Source organism: Bos javanicus, chromosome X (genome assembly GCF_032452875.1).
Source record: "Bos javanicus breed banteng chromosome X, ARS-OSU_banteng_1.0, whole genome shotgun sequence".
In the NCBI taxonomy this organism is placed as follows: Eukaryota; Metazoa; Chordata; class Mammalia; order Artiodactyla; family Bovidae; genus Bos; species Bos javanicus.
The window spans coordinates 58,028,120-58,051,607 of record NC_083897.1 but is presented as its reverse complement, the minus strand read 5'-3'; the positions used below and the strand labels follow the sequence as shown (position 1 = coordinate 58,051,607).

General features: G+C 46.3%; 1 protein-coding gene across 5 annotated transcripts in view; it reads right to left on the bottom strand.

The window, feature by feature from the left end:
- FRMPD3 (FERM and PDZ domain containing 3) overlaps positions 1–23,488 on the bottom strand; it is a 145,585-nt gene that overhangs the window by 36,242 nt on the left and 85,855 nt on the right. For 4 of the 5 annotated variants that reach the window (XM_061409375.1, XM_061409374.1, XM_061409379.1 and 1 more), the window contains 4 exons: positions 14,232–14,336; positions 9,347–9,454; positions 6,080–6,211; positions 3,929–4,048 (listed from right to left, as the gene is read on the bottom strand). In XM_061409375.1, the coding sequence (XP_061265359.1) occupies positions 3,929–4,048; positions 6,080–6,211; positions 9,347–9,451 (357 nt within the window). In that variant the 5' untranslated portion in view covers positions 9,452–9,454; positions 14,232–14,336. Of the gene's footprint in view, positions 1–3,928; positions 4,049–6,079; positions 6,212–9,346; positions 9,455–13,251; positions 13,323–14,231; positions 14,337–23,488 lie in introns of those variants that run through there. The other variant, XM_061409378.1, reaches the window with a different exon arrangement.

Below are 23,488 nucleotides of genomic sequence, written 5' to 3'. Positions count from 1 at the left end.
AGTTGACTGCCCCCTTCTCAGTGCCAGGTACACACGATGGCAAGGCACAAACAGGTAGGATGTCTAGGGCACTACAGAAGTAAGACATGGCAATACTCCCCTTCTTTCCTCCTGTTCCAAGAGACCTTTCTGCCTTTTCTCTGGGGCCTATACTCACCACTGTTCACCCCCAGCCATCTGAGGCTCCTCTACCAGCTTAGATAAGAACAAAATAAGAGAGACACTGGGAGGGATTCTCTATAGGGCTCTGGCCCAGAAGCCCACAGTGAGAGACGGATGGCAGGCATGGGGCAGATATTCTTTTCCTTGGTGTCTGAAGATCAAAAGCAATAATGAGTCAGTCTTCCCTCAGTTCAGTTCAGTCGCTCAATTGTGTCCAACTCTTTGCGACCCCATGAATCACAGTACGCCAGGCCTCTCTGTCCATCACCAACTCCCGGAGTTCACCCAAACTCATGTCCATCGAGTCGGTGATGCCATCCAGCCATCTCATCCTCTGTCGTCCCCTTCTCCTCCTGCCCCCAATCCCTCCCAACATCAGAATCTTTTCCAATGAGTCAACTCTTCGCATGAGGTGGCCAAAGTACTGGAGTTTCAGCTTTAGCATCATTCCTTCCAAAGAAATCCCAGGACTGATCTCCTTTAGAATGGACTGGTTGGATCTCCTTGCAGTCCAAGGGACTCTCAAGAGTCTTCTCCAATACCACAGTTCAAAAGCATCAATTCTTCAGTGCTCAGCTTTCTTCACAGTCCAACTCTTACATCCATATATGACCACTGGAAAAACCATAGCCTTGACTAGATGGACCTTTGTTGGCAAAGTAATGTCTCTGCTTTTTAATATGCTATCTAGGTTGGTCATAACTTTCCTTCCAAGGAGTAAGCATCTTTTAATTTCATGGCTGCAATCACCATGTACAGTGATTTTGGAGCCCCCAAAAATAAAGTCTGACACTGTTTCCACTGTTTCCCCATCTGTTTCCCATGAAGTGATGGGACCAGATGCCATGATCTTCCCTATGCTATCCTAAAAAGGATCTCCTGGAATTAATGGCCAAAGGTAAGAAAACCCTCAGACCCTGAAGGTCAGAATCCCAGCTATCAAGGATCAGCCTAGGTTAGACCAGTTGCCCATTGTGTTGAGGTGGAACCAGAATAAGCTGAGAGACTAGAGAGCCACAGTGGTATCACTACAGCAGAGGAGACAGTGTAAAAGGAATGCTTCATCAATGATCATCTATGTAGAAAATCCAACAGAATCAACAAAAAAATCTACTAGAAATAATGAGTTAACAAGGTTGCAGGATATAATCAATATTTCAGTATCAACATAATCAATATACAAAACCAACCACATTTCTACATGTTTGTGACCATCAGAACCTAAAATTGAAAATCAAAACCATTTCTAATAGCATCAAAAACATGAAATTATTAAGGACAATCTGTCAAAACATGTGAAAGACCTATACACTGAAAAGTACAAAAAACTGTTGAGAAAAATTACAGAAGACCTTAAGAAATATAGAAATATACTGTCTTCATGGGTTGGAAGATTCAAACCAATGTATAGATTCAACACAATCTCGATCAGAAGCACAGCAGGTTTGGGATAGAAACTATCCATCTAATTCTAAAATTCACACACAAATGCAAAGGTCCTAGAATGGCCAAAACAGTTTTGAAAAAGAATAAATTTGGAGGACAAACACTACCTGATTTTAAGACTTGTTAAAAAGCTTCAGTAATCAATAAAAATAATAATAATCAATAAAAAGCCTCAGTAATCAAAAAAGTGTGATGGTGGCATAAAGACCGACAAGCAGCTCAACAGAATAGAATAGAGACTTCAGAAATGACCCACACATATACAGACAACTGATTTTTCACATAAGCACAAAGGCAACTAATGGGAAGAAAGGATGCTCTTTTTAATAAATGGTCTGGAACAACTGGATATCCATATGGAAAAAAGAAAGAAATCTGATCAATACTTTGTACCACATACTAAAGTTAACTCAAAATGGATCACAGATCTAAATGCAGAGCCTAAAATGATAATGCTTTTAGAAAAAAACAATAGCAAAATCTTTGTGAACTTGGGATCGGCCAAGATTTCTTAAATATGACACCATAAGCACAATCCATAAAACAAATTGACAAATTGGACTTCATCAAAATTCAAACTTCTGCTCTGTGAAAGACACTGTTTAGAGACTGGGATGAAATAATTGCAAATAACACATCCAATAAACAACTTGTATCTAGAATACACACAAATAACTCTCAAAACTTCCTAATAAGTAAACAAACAACCCCAACTTAAAAAGTGGGCAAAAGATTTGAACAGATACTTCACCAAAAATGATGCATGATGACAAAGAGGCACATGAAAAGGTGTTCAACATCATTAGTCATTAGGGAAATGCAAATGAAAACCAGAATGAGATACTTCTATACCCTATTAGAATGATGGAAATTTAAAAATACTGCCAAGTGCTGATGAGGGTGTAGAGAAACTGGGACTCTAGCACATGGCTGGTGTGAATGTAAAATGGCACAGCCACCTTGGAAAACAGTATTGGAATTTCTTCAAGAAATTAAGGAAAGATAGATCTACCATATGATCAGGTCATTCCATTCTTAGGTATTTACCCAAGAGAAAAGAAAGCATATATCATACAAAGACTTGTATATGAATGTTGATAGAACCTTTATTTGTAGTAGCCAAAACCAGACAACCCAAATATCCATCAGCAGGTGGACTGGTAAACAAATTTTTGTATATCCATACCATAGAACAGTACTCAACAATAAAAAGGAATGAATTACTGATACACATAACAACATGAGTGGGCCTCAAAATCATGCTGAGTGAAAGAAGCAAGATCAAAATAAGTGTTTATACTGTATGATTTCGTGCCTATAAAATCTAGAAAATGCAAACTAATCTACAGTGACAGAAAGCATGTCAGTGGCTGCCTGGGGATAGGGGTACGAATTACAAAGGAGACTGAGGAGACTTTTGGGGGTGTTGGATGTGTTTAATATCTTGATTGCGGTGATGGCTTCAAGGATATAAACATATGTCAAAACTTACCAAATTGTCATTTTAAATATGTGCAGTTTGCTATGTGTCAATTAGACCTCACTAAAACTATCTTCAGTATAAAAGGAATATAGCTGAACACATCATCATAAAGGGGAAAGGCAAGGTGGACAAGGTCTTGTCACCAAATTCCAAAATATCTGAACCAAACATCCATCTCTGCGCCCAGCAAACATTCACTCATCCTTCAAGGCTAAGAACACGCATCTATCCCTTCCACTGTGAAGCCTTCACTATGCCTCACCCAGGAAGAGTTGGCAAATTGCTTCCTGAGCACCCCTACTGACATTGTAGCCTGCCATCCTCATAGTGCCTGTCACACTGTCTTGTATTTATTTGTGCACATATCTGTCTGAGCTCTAGCAATCTGCGACAGTTCTTTGATCATTGTGATTGCCAGCACCTAGCACAGGGCCTGGCCCAGAGTAAGTGCTTGGCAAATGTTTCTGGATGAACTGATTTGGGAACTGTCTCCTTACTGGAGCTTAGAACTGAGGAGTGGAACTTCCTGGTACCCAAATGCACTTGTTAAACCAGGGTATCCTGCGAAGATGCCAGAGTTACCAGGGTTGCTTCCTCCTGAATGTTGATGGGATCTGTCTAGACAAACAGACAAACAGACAAACAGACTGGCGCCCCAGACAGCCCAAGTTGCCAGGCCAACTAACTTGACCATGCCCTACCATGGTAGCCAAAAAGGAAAGAGCTACCTGAAGGTTGGAAAAATTTACATAGCAACTTCATTGTGACAGCAGAGCAGCCTGCCTGCTTGTTTGTCCATTGGTCTGTTTGTCTGTGTACCCCAAAACCAGACTCTACCTGGATGTACAGGTACTCGAAAGCAGCAGGATCCCGACGCAGCAGCTCCACGGGGTCTTTGGGAAAGAAGCTTATCCGGAAGAGGCATTTCATTCCATGATAGTGTGTCCGCTGCACTACCTGAATCCCGGAAGTGAGAGGTGGGAGGAAAAGAGATCAGGAATCAATGGCTGGGGTGGCAGGAGTCTGCTCAGGGCCCCCCGAACAGAGCTAGGTGCTATTTCCTACTCTGTCTTCTGCCTGGCTGATTCCAATTACCCTCGGGGAAAGTGATGAGGAGCCGAGTCTTTTTTGCTCTTCTGACCCAAAGTGATTAGAATTTTTCAAACCACTGATCCATGACTTGGTCTTTATCAACAACCCAAGGCCCAGGACACAAGGTAGGAAGAAAGAGCTCCCGGCAACTTCTCTGACTCTTCTTGCTGTGGGGCCTTTGCCTTGCAGAGGGGCTCAGCCTCTGGCAGAGGAAGTTGCTGATGAGCAACCAAATCAAAGAGTTAAAATCCTATTTGGAGGTGTAGCTGAAACAAGCCAGCAATATGCCAGTAACTGCTGAAGCTGGGATGGGTAATGAGGGTTCATTATCCAATTCCTTCTACTTTGGTGTATGTTTGAGATTTTTTAAATTATAAATTTATTTATTTTATTTGGAGGCTAATTACTTTACAATATTGTATTGGTTTTGCCATACATCAACATGAATCCGTAATAAAAATGCTTAAAAATCCCATTTGGAACAAGAGATCAGTTGGATCCATAAGCTCCCCTGATGGGCAGGGAGGTGATTAGGCCTCCATCCAGGCAGGCCATCCACCTTTTTTCCTTCATAGATGGGAACCTAAGTCTCTGGACTACATTTGGCTGAGAACTACCCTTGAAGAATTCCTCTCTCTTAAATCCTTTCATTTTGGTGTGTCTCATTTCAGCTTTTGCTTTGCTTCCTTTAGACATTTCTTTCTGGCCGTCCCTCTCCAACTCCTTCTCTCCCTCTCTGAGAATAGTCTTTTTTTAAAGCAAATGAGAGATTCTTTCTTTCTTTGGCCATGCCATGTGGCATGTGGGATCTTAGTTCCCTGACCAAGGACCAAACCTGTGTCCCCCTGCATTGGGAGAACAGACTCTTAACCACTGGACCGCCAGGGAAGTCTGCACTGCCTGGGAATACTGATTGGCCCTGGTTGCCTGTCTTCCTCTTCGTGGTGAATCACCATTAGTGAAACGTTATCCAGCAATCCTGGATTTCACTGGCTTTTTTCCATAGGCGGGGAAGATAAGACACTTCCCCTACTCCACTGTGGAACCTGACATGGCTGTCACATGGGTGACACGGGTGACACACTGTCCATTCTCGGCTTCACTCAGCCCCTCCTCAGTCCACGTGTCAGCCTCGGGGGTTTCACTAGACTCCACTCGCCGACTCCTCCATATTACAGCGCTAATCTGAAGGTTGAGTGTCCTCTCAGAGGCAGAAACGTCTAGCAGGCAGGGACTCCATGAGATGGTGGAGTTGACACTGCTCTTCAACTCAGCCTTCCACACAATGAATTGCCACTCCACGCCTTCCCTAACTAGTGACCACCAAGACTAACAACCGTCATGCCTTTTTTAGGTTACAAGAGACATTTTAAAGAATTTATTTATTTATTTTGGCTGAGCTGAGTGGCTTGTGGGATCTTAGTTCCCCAAGCAGGGACTGAACGTGGGCCCTCAGCACGGAAAACATAGGGAGTCCTAACCACTGGACCACCAGGGAATTCCCAAGAGACATTTTCTTTAAAACTTTTTTGGGATATGGACCATTTTTAAAGTCTCTATTGAATTTGTTACAATGTTGCTTCTATTATGTTCTGTTTTTAATTTTTTTTTTTGGTCATGAGGCATGTGGGATCTTAGCTCCCTGACCAGGGATCAAACCCACACCCCCTATATTGGAAGGTAAAGTCTTAACCACCAGACTTCCAGGAAAGTCCCTCAAGCGACATTTTTAAGGCCTCTGTGGGTGGTTGGGACAGATCTTGATTGAGAACTGGGACTTCTAGGAGCTGGCTGAGCAAGTCATGATGAATTTTCCAGTAAGAGATTGCCTGGTGGCCTCTTGTCTACTAGAGGCCACTTGCAAAGATATGAACCTATGACAGAGGAATTACTTACATAAGCCAGGGGCTGCTTGTCCTGGAGAAGCAGGAACTTTTGGTTCTGTTCTGGTCCGGCATACTCAAGGACAAGAGCAAAGTGCTCAATGTACCTCAGGGAAAGCCGGTCCTGTAATGTCACCATCACATCCTATAAAGACAAAGGAGCCTTGAGAGAGAGAGATCCCTTCCAGCTCTAAGATACTTTCTGTACCCAACATGGCAGAAGGGGACTGAACATCAAGAGAGTCCTGGGGAGAAGGCTGAGGGTGGGAAAGTGGGTCAGACAGAGCCACTGGCCTTCAGGGTGGCCCAGGCACAGGGCTCCAGGACGAGGAGAGTGACCTAGGAGTGTTGTTCAGAGGCCTAGGCCCTGGAGAACACAGAAGGGGTGAAGGGAGGTCTTCCTAAACTTGGTTGGTCCATGTAGATGGCAAAAGAAGGTCATGGCCCTTCCTCCCCCTCCCCCCTCTCCATTCAACCAATGATCTCCTGAGCCTGTCCTTAGTGCCATGTGTGGTGTGGGTTCTTCCCTCAGCTTCTCACGTAAATGAGGATGTTCCCTCTGGTTTGTCCAGCAACTCTTTACTTAGGAATCAACAAAAGCCAAGGCCACAATTACATGATTTCAAAGGTACATGATTTCTGGATTCATAATCTAAATTGAATGACTTGCAGTTACTGGCAAAATATTCATCTTTGTCACTGGCTTTTAGAGATGATCAATTTACCAACTTGAAAAATGTGTCCATGCAGAGGAACAACATCACATGTTCTATGTACAGTCAGGAATCTGATGACTTCCAAGCTCCGTCTGCTCTGCTGCCTGCCTTTTAATATTAGGGTGTCTGGAACAGATCTGTGGGGGCTGCCCACATGTCAGTTCTGAGACTTCCCATCTACCTGCTGTGACTTTGGCATACACCGACCTCTAACACGTGTGTTTTAGAGTCAGCGTGGCTCAAGCCTCCAAGGGCCAGAGAGAAGCAGACTTGGGAATGCAAAGCTCCCTTCTAGCCAGGGTTGCCAAACAAGCCCCTCAGTGAACACTGAAAGCTGATTTGCTATTCAAATGCCAGGCTGGAAACTGGCGGGTACTTGAGAGTATCTCTTTGTATTATGCAAGTAGTCACAGAGGCCCCAGTGTTGCTGGAGTGCTGGCACAGACAAATGAGGTTGTCTTTGCCTCTCAACTGCAGTGGGACTGTGGGTGGCCAAGCTGGTGATTGCCAAATTGTATTACAAGTGTAATGGCCCCCGTGCCAGGCTGTCAATTCACCCAGGTACCTCTCCAGGACAAGTGGCTTGGCAACCTGTCCAAGTTCCAATGAAGCAGCCAGTGCACCCTGAAGTCAGGGTATGGTCACCAACCAGGGGCTGCCATTGTTTTGGAAAGCTGGGGCTACCTGGAAGCACCAATGGTGGTGACATTGTGAGGGGAGAGAATGCTTAGAGAAGCTACTCAGGCAAAAGAGAGTGGTAAATGCTCCAGTGTGGGAACAGATCAACATGGCCATACCAGTCCATGATGTAACACACAGGAAGATTCTGACACACCCATACCCACTTCTTGGACTTGGACTTGGGAGGGCACTTGGACATCACTGGGTGGCTTAGTTTTAATGTCTGTCCCATAGACGGAAGCCTTCAACAGTCAAGAGACCACCTCAGGACAGCTTTGGGAGTGTGTTTTAGTCCTAGGTTCCCTGGGGAATCCACCCAGGCCTAAGCCTTCCAAAGAAACTCTCGGTTCAACCAACACAGGTTAAATAAAGCCTAGAGTTTTGCAACTTGGCTGCTACTAGCGCTTTGGACAGGACAATTCTTCATCATTTGGGGACTATTCCATTTCTTGTGGGACACTTGGCATCTCTGACCCTGAGACACTAAATGCCAGTAGCACGCCAAACCATGGGGATGACCCCACATACACTCAGGCATTCCCAAAAACTACCTGGGAGGGGGCAACGCTGACCCAGGCTGAGAATCGCTGGCAAAGTCAATTCTGAACACCTGGTAACTCCTCTTAGGGAAAGTTTCCTGGCCCACAGCTTGCTTTAGTGCAGGGTTGTATTGGTCCCAGCAGGGGTACCCCAGGAGAGCCCTGGGCCAAGTGGGTTTTCTGGGCAGGTGCTGTAGCTGCCTGGCAGTCTTGTTGTTCAGTCACTAAGTCGTATCCGACTCTTGTGACTCCGTGGACTGCAGCCTGCCAGGCTCTGGGAAGCATTAACTGCATGGAAACATTCACTCTGAGGATGGCATTCTCTTTCTGGAGAGAATCCAGAAGGAGCAGGAACAGATATTTCTGTCCCAGAGCAGAGTAGATCCAGGTGGTTAATGGTACATACTTCTCATCCTCAGGACTAAGGGAATCGCTACAACTTCGCTGCTGCTGCTGCTGCTGCTGCTAAGTCACTTCAGTCATGTCCAACTCTGTGCGACCCCATAGACTGCAGCCCACCAGGCTCCCCCGTCCCTGGGATTCTCCAGGCAAGAACACTGGAGTGGGTTGCCATTTCCTTCTCCAATGCATAAAAGTGAAAAGGGAAAGTGAAGTCACTCGGTCGTGTCTGACTCTTAGCGACCCCATGGACTGCAGCCTACCAGGCTCCTCCGCCCATGGGATTTTCCAGGCAAGAGTACTGGAGTGGGGTGCCATTGCCTTCTCCCCAAATGCCTGGCTGAGTTGTTAAGAATCAGAGCTCTTTAGTTGCTCTTCTTGTGAAAGGAATAGCCAAAGGGACTGTTGGTGGACTTTTTTCAATCTTGGTTCAGTGCTTAAGAGCTGGTTGTTATTTAAAAAGCAAGGCATGGCTAAGCTAATCTCCTGAGAGATCATTTGTTGATTTCTGTGTGTAAACTTGCATAGGTGTTATTGTAGCAATACAAATCACTTTTGCTTTATAAATGGTTTAATGATCATCACACTCCTTAGCTCCTAAAAGTCATGAAGGATGCAAGGTAACATGACACAAAGCAGTTTGTTAACAGATGTGTGCACACATGCATGCCTACCCACATGCATGCACATGTACATGAATGCACACACACACACATTTACAATCACTAGCACACAGTTGGGCAGGCAACTTTCCCCCCACCACAGTCATCCAACAACTGTACGTTTTTACAACCAGGTACTTCCAGGAGCAGGAGGTCAAAGACCAAGAGCACCTTGCTCTGGCAGTGAGCAGCCCTGTGCAGACTCAGAGGAACTCTGAGACCAGCGGCTGTGTGTGCTCCAGAGAGTACAGTACGGACCCGCGAGAGGAGATTTTGTGGGTACCTTAACAGTAGTCCGGCCATCAAACGTGAATGACTTGATCTGCCCATTTTCTAAGAAAACCTTCAGGACATTGGGGATGAGGAGGAGAGCTTCTTTCTTCATCATTTTCTGTGAAAGGACAAGAAGGGGGCTCATTTAGAAGGAGGAGGGACGCAGAAAGGAAGAGAGAGGAGTGAGTGAAGGAGAGGGAGCCAAAGGTATGGAAGGACAGAGACAGAAGAAAGAACTGATCAAAGATAACATTACACAGAGACCAAAAGCAAATTCTCCAAGAAGACAACGGGCCATATCCAAAGCTCACCCTTCATTTGATGTCACAGCACACCCACGGTCTACTGTGGCTCAAAGCTCCACAGCTCAGAGGGGGCTTGGCCAATAGAGACCACCACACCCTGAAGGGCTGATGGGAGGTCTTAGGAGCCCACCTCACTCACCAGCTCCTATCTCCTGCCTCCTTCCCTTCCACCGGGCCCCTCACACACTGAGATCACTTCCACGCCTTTGCCCTGCCAGTCTCCCTCCGTCCAAGCATCTTAGGTCTTCTCTGACCTAGTCCATGCCTACTTCTCCAGTCATGTCTTATCATTCCTGGTACCCACACTGTTCTTTCATACCTGTATACCTCTAGCAACTCATCATTTGAGGACTGCCTCACTCCCCAAAGGACATTTAGCATCTCTGACTCTGAGACACTAAATGCAATAACAAGCCAAATCATTGGGATGACCCCAAACACCCTCCAGATATTCCCAAAAGCTCTCTGAGAGTGGGCAGTACTGACCCTGATTGAGAACCACTTGCAAAGCCCAGCTCTGAACACCTGACAACTCCTTAAAGCTTTCCTGGCTTAGGCATTTCTGTATTTATAGAGTGGTTCATGTTAGGCTCTTGATAAACCTTTATTAAATAAAGACTGTTTCCTCTGCCTCCCTCTTTTGATACCTGGAAAACTTCTACTCATCCTTCAAAACCCAGCTTAAATATGAATTCTGTAAAGCCTGTCTAATATCATTAGGTACTTGAACCTGGTGTTCCCACATTGTTCTTTTAGCAACTTATACACACCTATCAGTTGTTGTCGTTCAGTCGCTAAGTCATGTCCAACTCTTTGCCACCCCATGGACTACAGCATGCCAGACCTCCTTGTCCTTCACACACCTCTCTAAGTGCTCTTAAATATTTAAGTATTTCCTTATGCATTCATTTTTTAAATTTTTTTTTAATCTTTTGGCCACACTGTGTGGCATGTGGGATCTTAGTTCCGTGACTAGGGATTGAAACCACATCCCCTGCATTGGCAGCATGGAGTCTTAACCACTAGACTGCCAGGGAAGTCCCAGTGCTCTTTTTGAAGAATGTGTGTCTTTTGTAACCAAACAGTTAACTCAGCACTGGGACTATGTCCTATTCAATCTTTGTGGCCCTGACATTGAGCAGAGTTCCCAGCACACAGATGGTGCTCAATAAATGGCTGCTGAACATCTGAGCAGGAGGTGCTTAATATGTGCTTGCTTGATTAGACTCATTACGGAAATCCAACCATTTCCTTGGGCCAACATCATCAGTTCTAGAGGACCTGAAAAGCTGCCTCAGACGTGCAGTGTCCTGAATTCTCTGAGCCTCTGCTACACACTCAGCACTATACTAAGCCTCATGGGGGTACAGCAAAAGCAGAGGACCAGGGTCTAGCCTTATACTGTTTTTAAAAACATTATTTATTTATGGCTGTGCCGGGTTTTTGTTGCTGCAAGCAGCCTTTCTCTAGTTGCTGGTGAGCAGGGGCTATTCTCTAGTTGCAGAGCATGGGCTCAGTAGTGGTGGTGCATGGGCTTAGTTGCTCCGTGGGATGTAGGATCTTCCCTGACTGGGATTGAACCTGTGACCCCTGCACTGGCAAGTGGATTCTTAACCACTAGACCACTAGGGAACTCCAAGCCTTACACTCTTACAGTGACGTGGCACACACATGATCCACTAGAGAACAATAAAACCAAAACAAACCAAAAGGTATAAGTTAAGGTCTCCTAGATGGGGTGAATTGGATTTTGATTGTAAAGGAGATGGCAGGCGTGGACTATCAGAGAGGCCAGACAAGAACAGTCCAGATCTAGGGACTGTCATGGACAAGTACAAAAACATAAAGCAAGTCCTCTTGGGTCGGGATGTGGTAAGAGGAGGGGGTGGTGCTGTTGTGACATCAGGTCATTTCCTGATGGAGTCAAGCCACAGCGGGGAGTGATGGGATCTAAAGTTAGAAAAGTGACTCCCTGGTTCTCTCCCTGATCCCAAGATGCTTCACTCCCACCAAGCCCAGAGGCCCCAGATTCCCAGGCTGATGACGCTCTGTGGTGGCAGGTTTTATTTAGCACACTGGGTTGGACTCAGATAATTACTTAATTGATTTTGCTTAAAAATAGAGTTGGCAAGGAATGCCCACAGGATTTATTTTTGCTCTTGTTGCTTAATAAAGTCTGGAACAACAAGAGAAAGGGATTCTGGAGTCACCTGGGCCTGGACACCCCGCCCCACCCCCAACCCTGGACCTAAACAATGGGGAGGCTGCTATGGTCCACGCTGGTGGCAGCGGTGGTCGGGGGGGAGTGTTGTGACATCAGGTCATTTCCTGAGCACAGCTAGGGTAGGAAGGTTGATGTCTCGGTCTCTCCCAAACAAGAGCCTGCCACCACCTCTGGTTTACCTGACCAGGAGCAACAGAGTAACCTGGGGTGGGTTCTAGCCACTCCGCGGCATTTATGTCTAGATTGGTCTGGAGTGGGGGCTTGCTTCTGCCTGTGGCTAGATGTGACATATGGAGAGGCGAGTCATGGTAGAGGGGAGAACACAAGGGAGAGGAAGAAAGGGGAGAAAAAAGGGGGGAAAGAATGGAAGGGGGAGGAGGGATAGGATTCTTCACTGGGTGACCAGGCCTTGGTGGGTTTTTCTGTGATGTTGATAGCTCAGTTGGTAAAGAATCTGCCTGCAATGCAGGAGACCCCAGGTTGATTTCTGGGTTGGGAAGATCTGCTGGAGAAGGGATAGGCTAACCACTCCAGTATTCTTGGGCTTCCCTTGTGGCTCAGCTGGTAAAGAATCCACCTGCAATGTGGGAGACCTGGGTTCAATCCCTGGGTTGGGAAGATCCCCTGGAGAAGGGAAAGGCTACCCACTCTAGTATTCTGGCCTGGAGAATTCCATGGACTATATAGTCCATAGGGTTGCAAAGAGTTAGACATGACTGAGCAACTTTCACTTCACTGAGATGGGAGAAGCTGCACCTGTCTATTGTGTGTGCTAAGTCTCTTCAGTCCTGTCTGATTCTTTGCGACCCTATGGACTGTAGCCCGCCAGGATCCTCTGTCCATGGGATTCTCCAGGCAAGAAAACTGGAGTGTGTAGCCATGCCCTATCCTTCAGGAGATCTTCCCAACCCAGGGATCAAACCATCTGTCTTATGTCTCCGGCACTGGCAGGTGGGCTCTTTACCACTAGCGCCACCTAGACCCTCCAAATTCAGGTCTCATTTCCTTTGGGTGTTCAGGGCTCAGGACACAAATGTACCCTTAGTGACTTGTACCTCAGCTGACACACAAGGACTCCACACTGCTCCCTTTCCTCTCTGTGGCCCCTGCTTTTCCTCAACCTCTTCTGCTGAGACTGACATGAAGCCCAGCCACCAATTATTCAGTTGGCTTAGCCAGTGGGGCCCAGTTGTCCCTTGGGCCTCACAGTCTTCCTCAAACGGGGAGGGAGGAGGGCCTTGGCAGAGTTTGGGGATAAGGGTCAGGGAAATTGAGTCGTAAGACATCTCTGACCTCTATCCATACCATCCTCTGGGTGGTTCTGCCTCAAAGAACTAGAGGGGTGCTGGTGCCCCACTGATTCTCCACTCAGGCTGGGCCTCCTACCTTGTCTCAGCTGCAGCTGTGCTTCACTACAGAAATGCCATGGGCCTCCCGAGAGCCCAGTCCATGACAGCCTGTGAAAGCACACAGCACCTGTTAGCGCTGCTGGCCTCCTCCCACCCACCCCCATGGGATATCACCAACTTCTGCCAACTCCTAGAGGACTTGAAGTTATCATCCATGGCCACCTAATACACATCTTTGTGTGTTCTACCCGCCTCTTCTCATTTGCTTATCTGAAGCAGACAGCTCAGTTCATGTTAACCCCACAAGGCAGTAAGAAAGACAGTGGGCTGGCCATGACCCCTCCAGACTGGCTGCTGCATGACATGGGTGGTCAAACACCACCTGCTCCTCAAAACCCTACCACCCAGGGGTGGATTCTATACTGTCTCAATCTGAGTTGCCTGTCCTCCCAACATCACTGAGAGGAATCCAGAGGCAGGGAACAGGTATCTGTTTTGCATCCCTTGTAGTGCTGGGAACACAGCAGGCATCTAGTATTAATAAAAGTTCTGTGACTTAATGAGAGTCTATATCATTTCCCCTAGGCTGCTTCGCCCTTCACTGCCCAGTCTTCTCCAAATGAGACCTGGAGTTGCAGGATCACTTCAACATGCCGAGGGCTCAATTTCGCCGCATTTACAGAAAACCACTACTTCCTTCCTGTTTCTATCAAGTAGCCAAATGTTTATGGAGCACTTGTTCCGAGTACTGTGCTAGAGGTGAAAATTTCTTGAAGTACCATGAAGATTCTGAGTGAATTGATACATATTCCTTCTCCCCATGATGCCCAGGGCTTCTCTGGATGCCACACACCCCTCACTCGCTCCCCACCCAGAGCCCCAAGGTCCCTCCTCTGACCCCTTCATAATGCTGTCCACTTTGAGGAGCAGCAGATGAGCAACTGGCCCAGAGGGATACTTCGACAGCCTGGCTGACTCTGGCCAAGGGCTGAGGGGAGGAGGCGAAAGCTCACTTACTGCATCTGTTTCTCCAACTGCCACCTGCTCGGAAAATCGGACCTTCACAGGATTGGATCTCAGCTTGGCCTTCTTTGCCGCACTAATGAAGGCAGATTTGGGGGACTGGAAAAAACAGAGAGGGCTCATGAGTTCACCATACTTGGAGAAAACCTGACATCTGCTGCATGGAGTTAAGACGTCTCAGTTCGGGTACCCCCTTTTGCCTTGTGGATCAATAAGCCAATAAATAAGTATTGATTCCCTACTAGGTGCAAGACAATGTGCTAAGTGCTTCCTTAGATGATTGGTATGTTCTGAGTAAGCTGGGCATGAATCGAATTTGAGTAAATTGAATCCCATTATTAATGCTCTAGGCCTACGGGAGTTTGCAAAAATTCTTTGTAATAACGTACACTGAAATTTTATATATTTGGTTTCCTTAATGTGAGATATACCTAAATGGTGATTTTTATTACATCTGAATATGAACATTGCAAAGGATTTAAGGAAATAATCTTATTCATTTCAAAGATATGTCCTGCCCCTAGGAAGGAGGTTCATAGAAAATATTATTTTAGATGCAGAAGAAAGGAGGCTTAGCATGCCAAAATGATTTATCCACAGTTTCTACACTATTTGACAGAAGAGACATTAGCGATTTTACCCAGGTGTCCTGGCTTCCAAGTTCTAGGCTTTCTACTACTTTGTTCATCCAACTCTGTAAGAGACACTCAAACAATCAGCTAGGGTCTCTCGTTTTTGAAAACTCCCACAAATTCAGCAGGATGCATGGTTAGCAAATGCTGGAAACTGAGTCTTTCCTGGGTGCACTGTGGATTTGAGAAAATGCAGGAGTCCTAGTGAGGGGCACCCTCATGTCTCTGGGGCATTTATTCATTCGTGTAACAAATTTTGGGAGGGCCCACTCTGTGCCAAGCACTGTTCTACATGACGAGGATCTAGCAGTGAATAAGATGGACAAAACTCTGGCTTCAAGGAGTGCCTATCCTAGCAGGGACAGACAGACAGATAAGAAATACTGAAACACCTCTTAGGAGGCAAATAAGGGCTATGAGAACAAATTGAGCAGACTGAGGGACTACAGCAGAGATTGAAGTCGTGAGGGAGAGAGTGGTGGGGTTGTTATTTTAGACAAGACAGGCAGGGAAGACCTCTTTCAGGAGGTGACATTTAAGCAGAGGTCTGAAGGAAATGAGGGAGAGACAACCATGAGGATATCTGGAGAAAGAGCCTTCCAAACAGAAAGAAGAAGAAAGTGTCTGAGGTGGGAGGAGGAGTGGGGTGCATGGGGAACAGTCAGGAAGCCAAGTGTAGCCACAGCTGAGTGAGTGGGGAGCTGAAGAGGTCGTGCTCAGAGAGGGAGCCGGGGGCTGCGTCAGGTAGGGCCTTGTGCGTCCATGCATGCGTGCTAAGTCATTCTGGTCATGTTCGACTCTGTGCGACCTTATGGACTGTAGCCTGCCAGGCTCTTCTGTCCATGGGCTTCTCAGGCAAGAATATTGGAATGGGTTATCATGCCCTCTTCCAGGGGATCTTCCCAACCCAGGGATCGAACCTGCGTCTCTTATATCTCCTGCATTGGCAGGCAGATTCTTTACCTCTAGTGCCACCTGGGAAGCCCAGGGCCTTGTAAGCCATGGCAAAAACTTTGGATCTTGCTCCACCGGAAGGCTTTGAACAGTTTTGCTCAGTCATGTCTGACTCTTTGTGACCCCATGGACTGTAGCCTGCCAGGCTCTCTGTCCATGGAATTCTTCAGGCAAGAGTATTCGAGTGGGTTGCCATGCCCTTCTCCAGGGGATCTCCCTGACCCAGGGATTGAACCCAGGTCTCCCACATTTCAGGCAGATTCTTTGCCATCTGAGCCACCAGGGAAGTCCTTTTCCTCATCTCAGTATATGGCATCTCCAGTCTTCCAGTTGACTCCTTTCTTTTTCTCACCTCCCACAACCGATCCATCAACATAACTTCTTGGTGCTATCTTCAGAATCTAGCCAGAATCCACTCACTCGTCATCATAGCACCATTATTACCATCCTGGCGCAAGCCTCTATCATGTTTTAACTGTATTCTTGCAGGAGACTCCAAACTAGTCTCCCTCCTCCGGCCGCCAGCCTCTGGTACTATTTTCCACACAGCAGACAGAGGCGTCCTTTTTAAATGCAAGTCAGACCCTGTCTGTTCAAAACCTTCCGGTGGAACAAAATCCAAAGTTTTTGCCATGGCTTACAAGGCCTGGACTTCCCAGGCGGCACTAGTGGTAAAAATCTGCCTATCAATGCAGGAGACATAAGAGATGCAGGTTCGATCCCTGGGTTGGGAAGATCCCCTGGAGTCGGACATGACAGAAATGACTTAGCATGCACGCACGCACAAGGCCCTACTGGACGCAGCCCCCAGCTGCCTCTCTGAGCAGGACCTCTCCAGTAAGGAAGGAGAAAATCAGGTTTGGGGCTCTTTCAAACCACCACCACTACCAGCCTTGCCATGCAGCCTGTGAGCCCTACAATCAAGCATTCCTTTGTGTTCCCAGCCCTGAAGGGTCCCTGCCAGCTGGGAAGGCAATACATTAAGCAATTTTCTGCCATTAATGCTGTAGTTGAGATTCATTTACCAGATCAGCCACAGGAGGGCAGGGCCCTAAGATAAAGACACACCAGAAACAAACGTCCTCATCAGCTCTTGGGCCCTGGTCCCAGCTGTGTTCTCTTCCGGAGCCAACAATCTCATTCCCCACGGAGGGCAGATTGCAGAAAGCCACCTGTTCAACCCAAGTCCAGTCGAACCTCAGGCAGTGGGTCTCCGTCCTGGCTAGAGGGCAGAAACACCGGAGGGAGGAGCTTTACAAAGCACCAGTACCCAGTCCCCACCCCCGATCAATGACATCAAATTCCTGAGGATAGGACCCAGGTATTAAGCTTCGAATGATTTCAAAATACAGCTAAGGTTGGGAACCACTGTGCTAAAGGAATCTTAGACTTCTCATCCTGAGCCACAGGGACAATTTGTTGGCAGCAGACAATATAGCACAAGGAAATCCAGGGCTGGAGATGGCTGCAGAAAGTGATTATAGTATCGATTGTTCACAGGAGTCCAGAAATGCCTTTGTGTTACACAGCTTGGTGCTCAGATCCTAGGGGTGGGGGTGGAGGGGGCATGGGCTATGGCAGGAACAAGGGAAGGGGCGAGGCAGAAAGATCTGTAGTTCTGTTCAGGCAGCTCTGCTTGACTCGTCTCCACAGTAGTCCCATTTCCACTGGAGGTGCCAGACACAAGGTAGGGGAACTCTTTGTTCCACCCGACAGTCACCCTGTATTTTCTCTGTGATCATCTGTCATCCTCGAATATCCTCATGTACAGTGTGGAATGAGGCATCTCTAGAGACCTGAATGGGCCATGCAGTCCACCCTTCATTTTCACATAGGAAATGGAGCCCAGGGAAGAGGCTATGGTTTATTCAAAGTATCAAAATAATTGAGTAGTGGAGCAAAACCCAGAACCTAGATTTTCTGAGTCCTGGATTAGCTATACAATCCCCTGCAGTGGACTGAAGCTGGAAGTCCATTCCTGGTCTTTTGTTCAATGGTCTGGTTCTATCTTGGTCCCAGCGAATGGATTTGCACAAATAAAGAACCCTAACTGGTACCCTATAGGCAGAGGGGACAGCCTCTTTGCTATCTCTACCAAAAGTCCATGATTATATCCTGTCCTAGAGATACAACAACAAAAAATTCAGATATTTATAGGAGCGAAATCAGAAAGTGGGATTGCCAGTATTTTCAAGGATTTTAGTCATTTCCAGTGTCTGTTGTACAGCCATTTTCAGCTTGTTTGTGCCTCATTACTCACTGACCCCTGCCTGTTGGTTTCTAAGACTCCATCCTACTCTCAGTCTTCAGCCTTGATCACTGACAGTGACTCACTCATTGCCAGCTGGTCTCTGCTATATGTCATAGAGTCATGTCTAGCCTTGTGCTTTGACACAGATGACGCCTGCCTTGCAGTGTGACATGAGTGGCTCTCAAAGGTTGCCCTGTCCCAAAGCATCTTCAAAGTGCAACTATGGGGCCTGAGGTTTTTGATACTAGAGTGGCCCATCTGAACTAAAGTATTAAGAATTGGGAAGGCCCTGGCCCAAATTCAAATGTACCTGGAAGGAGTAATGAACACATTTCAGAGGTCAGCAGATTATGGGCCTGTGTGGGCCAGCTCCTGTCTACCACTTGTTTTTTGTAAATAAAGCTTTATTAGAACACAGCCATTCTCTTCATTTCTGCATTGCCTATGGCTACTTCTGTAGTACCACATATGGTCTGCATGCATGTGTGCTAAGTCACTTAAATTGTGTCTGACTCTTTTGTGATCCCATGGACTGCAGTCTGCCAGGCTCCTCTATTCATAGGATTTCCCAGGTAAGAATACTGCAGTGGGTTGGCATTTCCTTTTCCAGGGGATCTTCCTGACCCAGGAATTGAACCCGTGGCTCCTGACATGTCTCCTGCATTGCAGGAAAATTTTTTACTGCTGAACCCCTGGGGAAGCACAAAGCCTAGAGTATTTACTTTATGGTCCGTTACAGAAGAAGTTCACAGACTCCTGCACTAACTCATTAGCATACTCTCACTCATGTTTCTAAACCTTACCTGATGCTAAAAATCACCAGGAAATGCTTATTAAAACACAGATTTCTTTGGGAATTCTCTGGAAGTCCAGTGGTTAGGGCTCTACACTGTCATTGTCAGGGCACAGGTTCAGTCTCTAGTCAGGAACTAAGAACCCACAAGCCGAGTGGCATGGCCAAAAACAAAACAAACACAGATTTCTCAGCCCATTTCAGACTTCAAAGGTCAGACTCTCTGAGAGGGTAGGGCCGAGGAATTGCTGAAAATGTCCTAATCCACGAAGCATAGATTAATTGAGTACCTTAAAGCTGGGACATCTGAGCTCTTGACTGACCCCATTTTTCCTCTAAGCAGCTGGAAGTCTCATTTTGCAACAGGCACCCTTTCTAGCAAAAATGAATTTTGGCTTGAAACACGGGACTAGAATTTCTAAGTACCTCCAGGGCCATTGCAAGCCCCTTGAAGTAAATATGAAGCCAGCAGCTTGGTGGAATAAGCAATAGAGGAGAGAGTCTGCCTTCTCCCTCAGGGCTGAATTCAGCAGCTGGTGATTCTTTGACCATTTTTTAATTTGGTGACTCTATTAGTACAGATTTCAGGGTTGTATTCACATATCTTGGCCGAAGACAGGTATATGGCTGAATGTTTTAAGTGTACGATAGGGCCCCACTTTGATAATTGTGAAAGGATTTTAAGAACATGGAGCTCAGGTTCCTGAAGCTTTAACAGCCTCCTGATTTCCCTTTCTGCTGCCTCATTTTCTTTGACACCTGAACCTACTTATAAGCAATTCCCACTGCAACCATTGTGGGAGCCTGGGACTATGGAGGGCCATCCTGATTCCAGGGGTCCACTGATAAGGGACCTGGGGGTCCTTCCTTGCTGCATTCAGGACTGCCTACAGGGGAACATGTCCTCTCCCTGGATTTCAAGGCCCCTGACAAACCACACATAACCCTCACTTCCCATCAATCACCTAATCGAGTTATTCTGCCCACAGCTTCTTCCCGTTTCTGTGCCTATGTCATGCTGTCTCTTCACCATCCCCACTCTTCAGGGCCCCCTCGTGTCCCTCTTGCTCAATAAATGCCATCTCCAAAACCCAGCTCAAATCCTACCTTAGTCCTGAATCCTTTCCCAACCTTGCCGTTCCCTTCCCTGGATTTCCTATAGTCCTCCTTTGTGAATCCACATAGCCATTACTTATCTCTCCAACTAGGTTGTAAAAGAAGAGGTGACATTTTGCATTACTGTGTCTCCCCCAGCACCAAGCACAGAGGAGGCACAGAAGAGAAGACAGTCGTTGATTGCAGGGGCTAGTACTGAATGAATTCATCAATTCAGCAAATAGGACTTGAGTACCTACTGTCTGCCAGGCCCTATACTCAAGAAGCTCTATGGAAAACCAGTTCTTCTGCAGTGGTTCCCATGATTTTGGCTTTTTTCTGGACAGGTGGCTTCAAGCAGAGGGGACTGAGACTCTCTGGGTACAGGCTGTTTTCAAAACCAGAAAACTAGTTTCATTTGAAGGGACTGTCTGCTTGCTTTGCCAGGACTGTTCTAGGTCACCAGTCAGTACTTTATTTTAAAATATTTATTGAGGACAAATGATGTGTCAAGGTCTAAGGGTACCGAAATTAATACATATTCAGTCAATCATGGGGAATAGTTGGTCACTCAAAGATTAAAGAACATTCTTAAATACATCTAGACTTAGTAAGTGGCTACCTATGCAATATTGTTTGAGGGTCCCTGGGAAAGGATCTCTATGGCCGCTCAAAATACTCCCCAATGGTCTGCTACGGTAGGAGTCACTCTCTTAAAAAGAAAATGCCATCTGAAAGAGACTACACATTAGACCACGCACCTTGGCTACATATCAGAATCATTTGGGGAGCCTTTTCAAAAGATCAATACCTGGGCTCCATCCCCACAGCTTGTAATTCAATTGGTCAGGGCTGGAGCCCAAGGATCAATATGTTTAAGAGTTCTCAGAAAGTTCTAATGTATATATAGCCAGGGTAGAGAACCACTGTGGAGAAGGCAATGGCACCCCACTCCAGCACTCTTGCCTGGAAAATCCCATGGATGGAGGAGCCTGGTGGGCTGCAGTCCGTGGGGTCACTAAGAGTCGGACACGACTGAGCGACTTCATTTTCACTTTTTCACTTTCATGCATTGGAGAAGGAAATGGCAACCCACTCCAGTGTTCTTGCCTGGAGAATTCCAGGGGCAGGAGAGCCTGGTGGGCTGACGTCTATGGGGTCACACAGAGTCGGACACGACTGAAGTGACTTAGCAGCAGCGGCAGAGAACCACTGTATTAGACCATTGCCAGCCACACAATGTACGAGTGGTAGCAGCCTTAAAGATAGTCTGGTTCAATGTTTCCCAGATTCTACCGAGCATCAGAATTACTTACTTGTGGCTCTTATTAAAAGTACAGATTCTTGAGCCACAACGTGAACCTATCAGGAGGAGACTGTCCTCTGGGAGACTGTCAAGCCTTCACAGGAGAGTTTGATAAGAAGCAGCAGTCTTCATGCACCCATGAGATATCAAGTGTAACCTTGTTACGTGATGTAGGAGCTACAACAGTAACGTCTGCTGAGGGGGGGCGGCGGTGCGGTCTTCAAGGAGTTTTCACTTCAGTGTAAGAGAGAAGATTTTCTCACTTGATTTTTGTTATTCACAGTTGTGTTAACACTGAACTAATGAATACTGAACAACTGTTCTTAGGGGGATTGTGTGTGTGTCTCACATAGATTATAATCTTAAATTCTAAAAACAATTCATCCTGGTAGATTCGATTTTATTTCACCAGGAGAAAATGAAGTTCTGAAGTGTTAAGTGACTTGCCTGATGCCGCCCCTCTAACAGGTATCAGAGCTGGCATTCAAACCCCATCCCACTGTCCCCGGGCCAGAGTTTCCTGGACTACACTGCACTGCCCACTACCATCTCCATCCTCAGGACAACTCTGCATGACAACTAAAACAAGACAGAGCATCATTTTGCCTGACCTCAGCTGGGAACAGGTACATTGGGAGACTCAGATTTTTCATGCTCTGCATATGTCAGCAAACGACCAGGAAAGCGCCGTAAGTCTCGATTTTGGAGTCACAAATAAATTTTAGGAAGTGGGCAAATTGGAAAATATGGAATCTGTGAATAATGAGGACTGACTATACATGTTAGCAAGGCTGATATTTGGTCGGGACGTGCTGGGATGGCCATACCTATTGTAAAACATTGAGGGATTTTGCTCACTGTCTGATAAGTAGTCTGTGCCCTAAGCTTTTTGGGTGCCACCTGATCTCTCCCCTGGAACCTCTTTATAAAAGATCAAATAACAAAGGGTTAACACCTGGCACAGTTAGGTGGCCTGCAAGACTCTGCTCCACCGCCTGTGGCTGGCTTACATTCTCACTGGAAGGCCCTTCCTGTACAGGTTGCTAACTGTTTTGACTATCACTTCTGTGTATATGTGCCCCCATACTTTTCTATGTTTCTAGGGTTTAGAGGGGCTTCTCCAGTGGCTCAGTGGTAAAGAATCTGCCTGCAATGCAGGAGACCCGGCTTCAAACCCTGGGTCAGGAAGATCCCCTGGAGAAGGTAATGGCAACTCCAGTATTCTTGCCTGGAGAATCCCCATGGACAGAGGAGCCTGGTGGGCTACAATCCACAGGGTCACAAAGAGTCAGACATGACTGAAGCAACTTAGCAGGAGCAGCAGGGTTTAGAGGGCACAAGGCCAATAACTAGAATGTAAGCTCTTCAAGGGTAGGAAGCATGTTTGTCCTGTGCACTGCTATATTCCCAGCCTGGAAGAGTGCCTAGAATAGTGGGCATTCAGTAGATGTCTGATGAACAAATTAATGAACTAGAAACTCTCATTGAGGTTAGTCAGGCAAAGATGTTTGGAAGACATAAGTCTTAAGGCAGGTATTCAAGGAAAGAGCCATGTGTTACAAGAGATGTGGATCACAACAAGGATAGAAGTCTACAGGGTGGTGAGAACCAAGAAATGTACAAGGAAGAGAAGGAGAGCACCCTGGCCATGACAAAGAGGTGTTGGGGGCACTGGGATGAGAGTTGGGACAGAGATGGGGGAGTGTTAGGCTCTTTATTCTGCACCTAAGTTTGGACACTTGAGTTTGATTTAGGTTTCCTTTATTCCAACAAATACTGAGCACCTATTCTATGTCAGATGCTGTTCCAGGTGCTAGTGATACAGCAGTGAACCACAGTCTACTCTCATGGAAAGCAGTCTGGCTGTTTCTTAATAAACTAAACGTACACTTAGTATATGACTGGACAATCACACTTTTGGGCATTTGTCCTAGAGAAACGAAAACTTATGCTCACAAAAAACCCTGTACATGAATGTTTATAGCAGCTTTAATATCATGCTAGCCAAAGCCTGGAAGGAACCAAGATGTTTTTCAACAGGTGGATGACTAAACAGTGGTACATCCATACCATGGAATACTACTCAGCAATAAAAAAGGAGCAAACTGTTAATACAAGCAATGGCTTGGATGAATTTCAAGGGCATTGTGCAGAGTGAAAAAATCCAATCCCCAAAGGTTACATACTTTATGATTCCATTTATATAATATTCTTGAAATG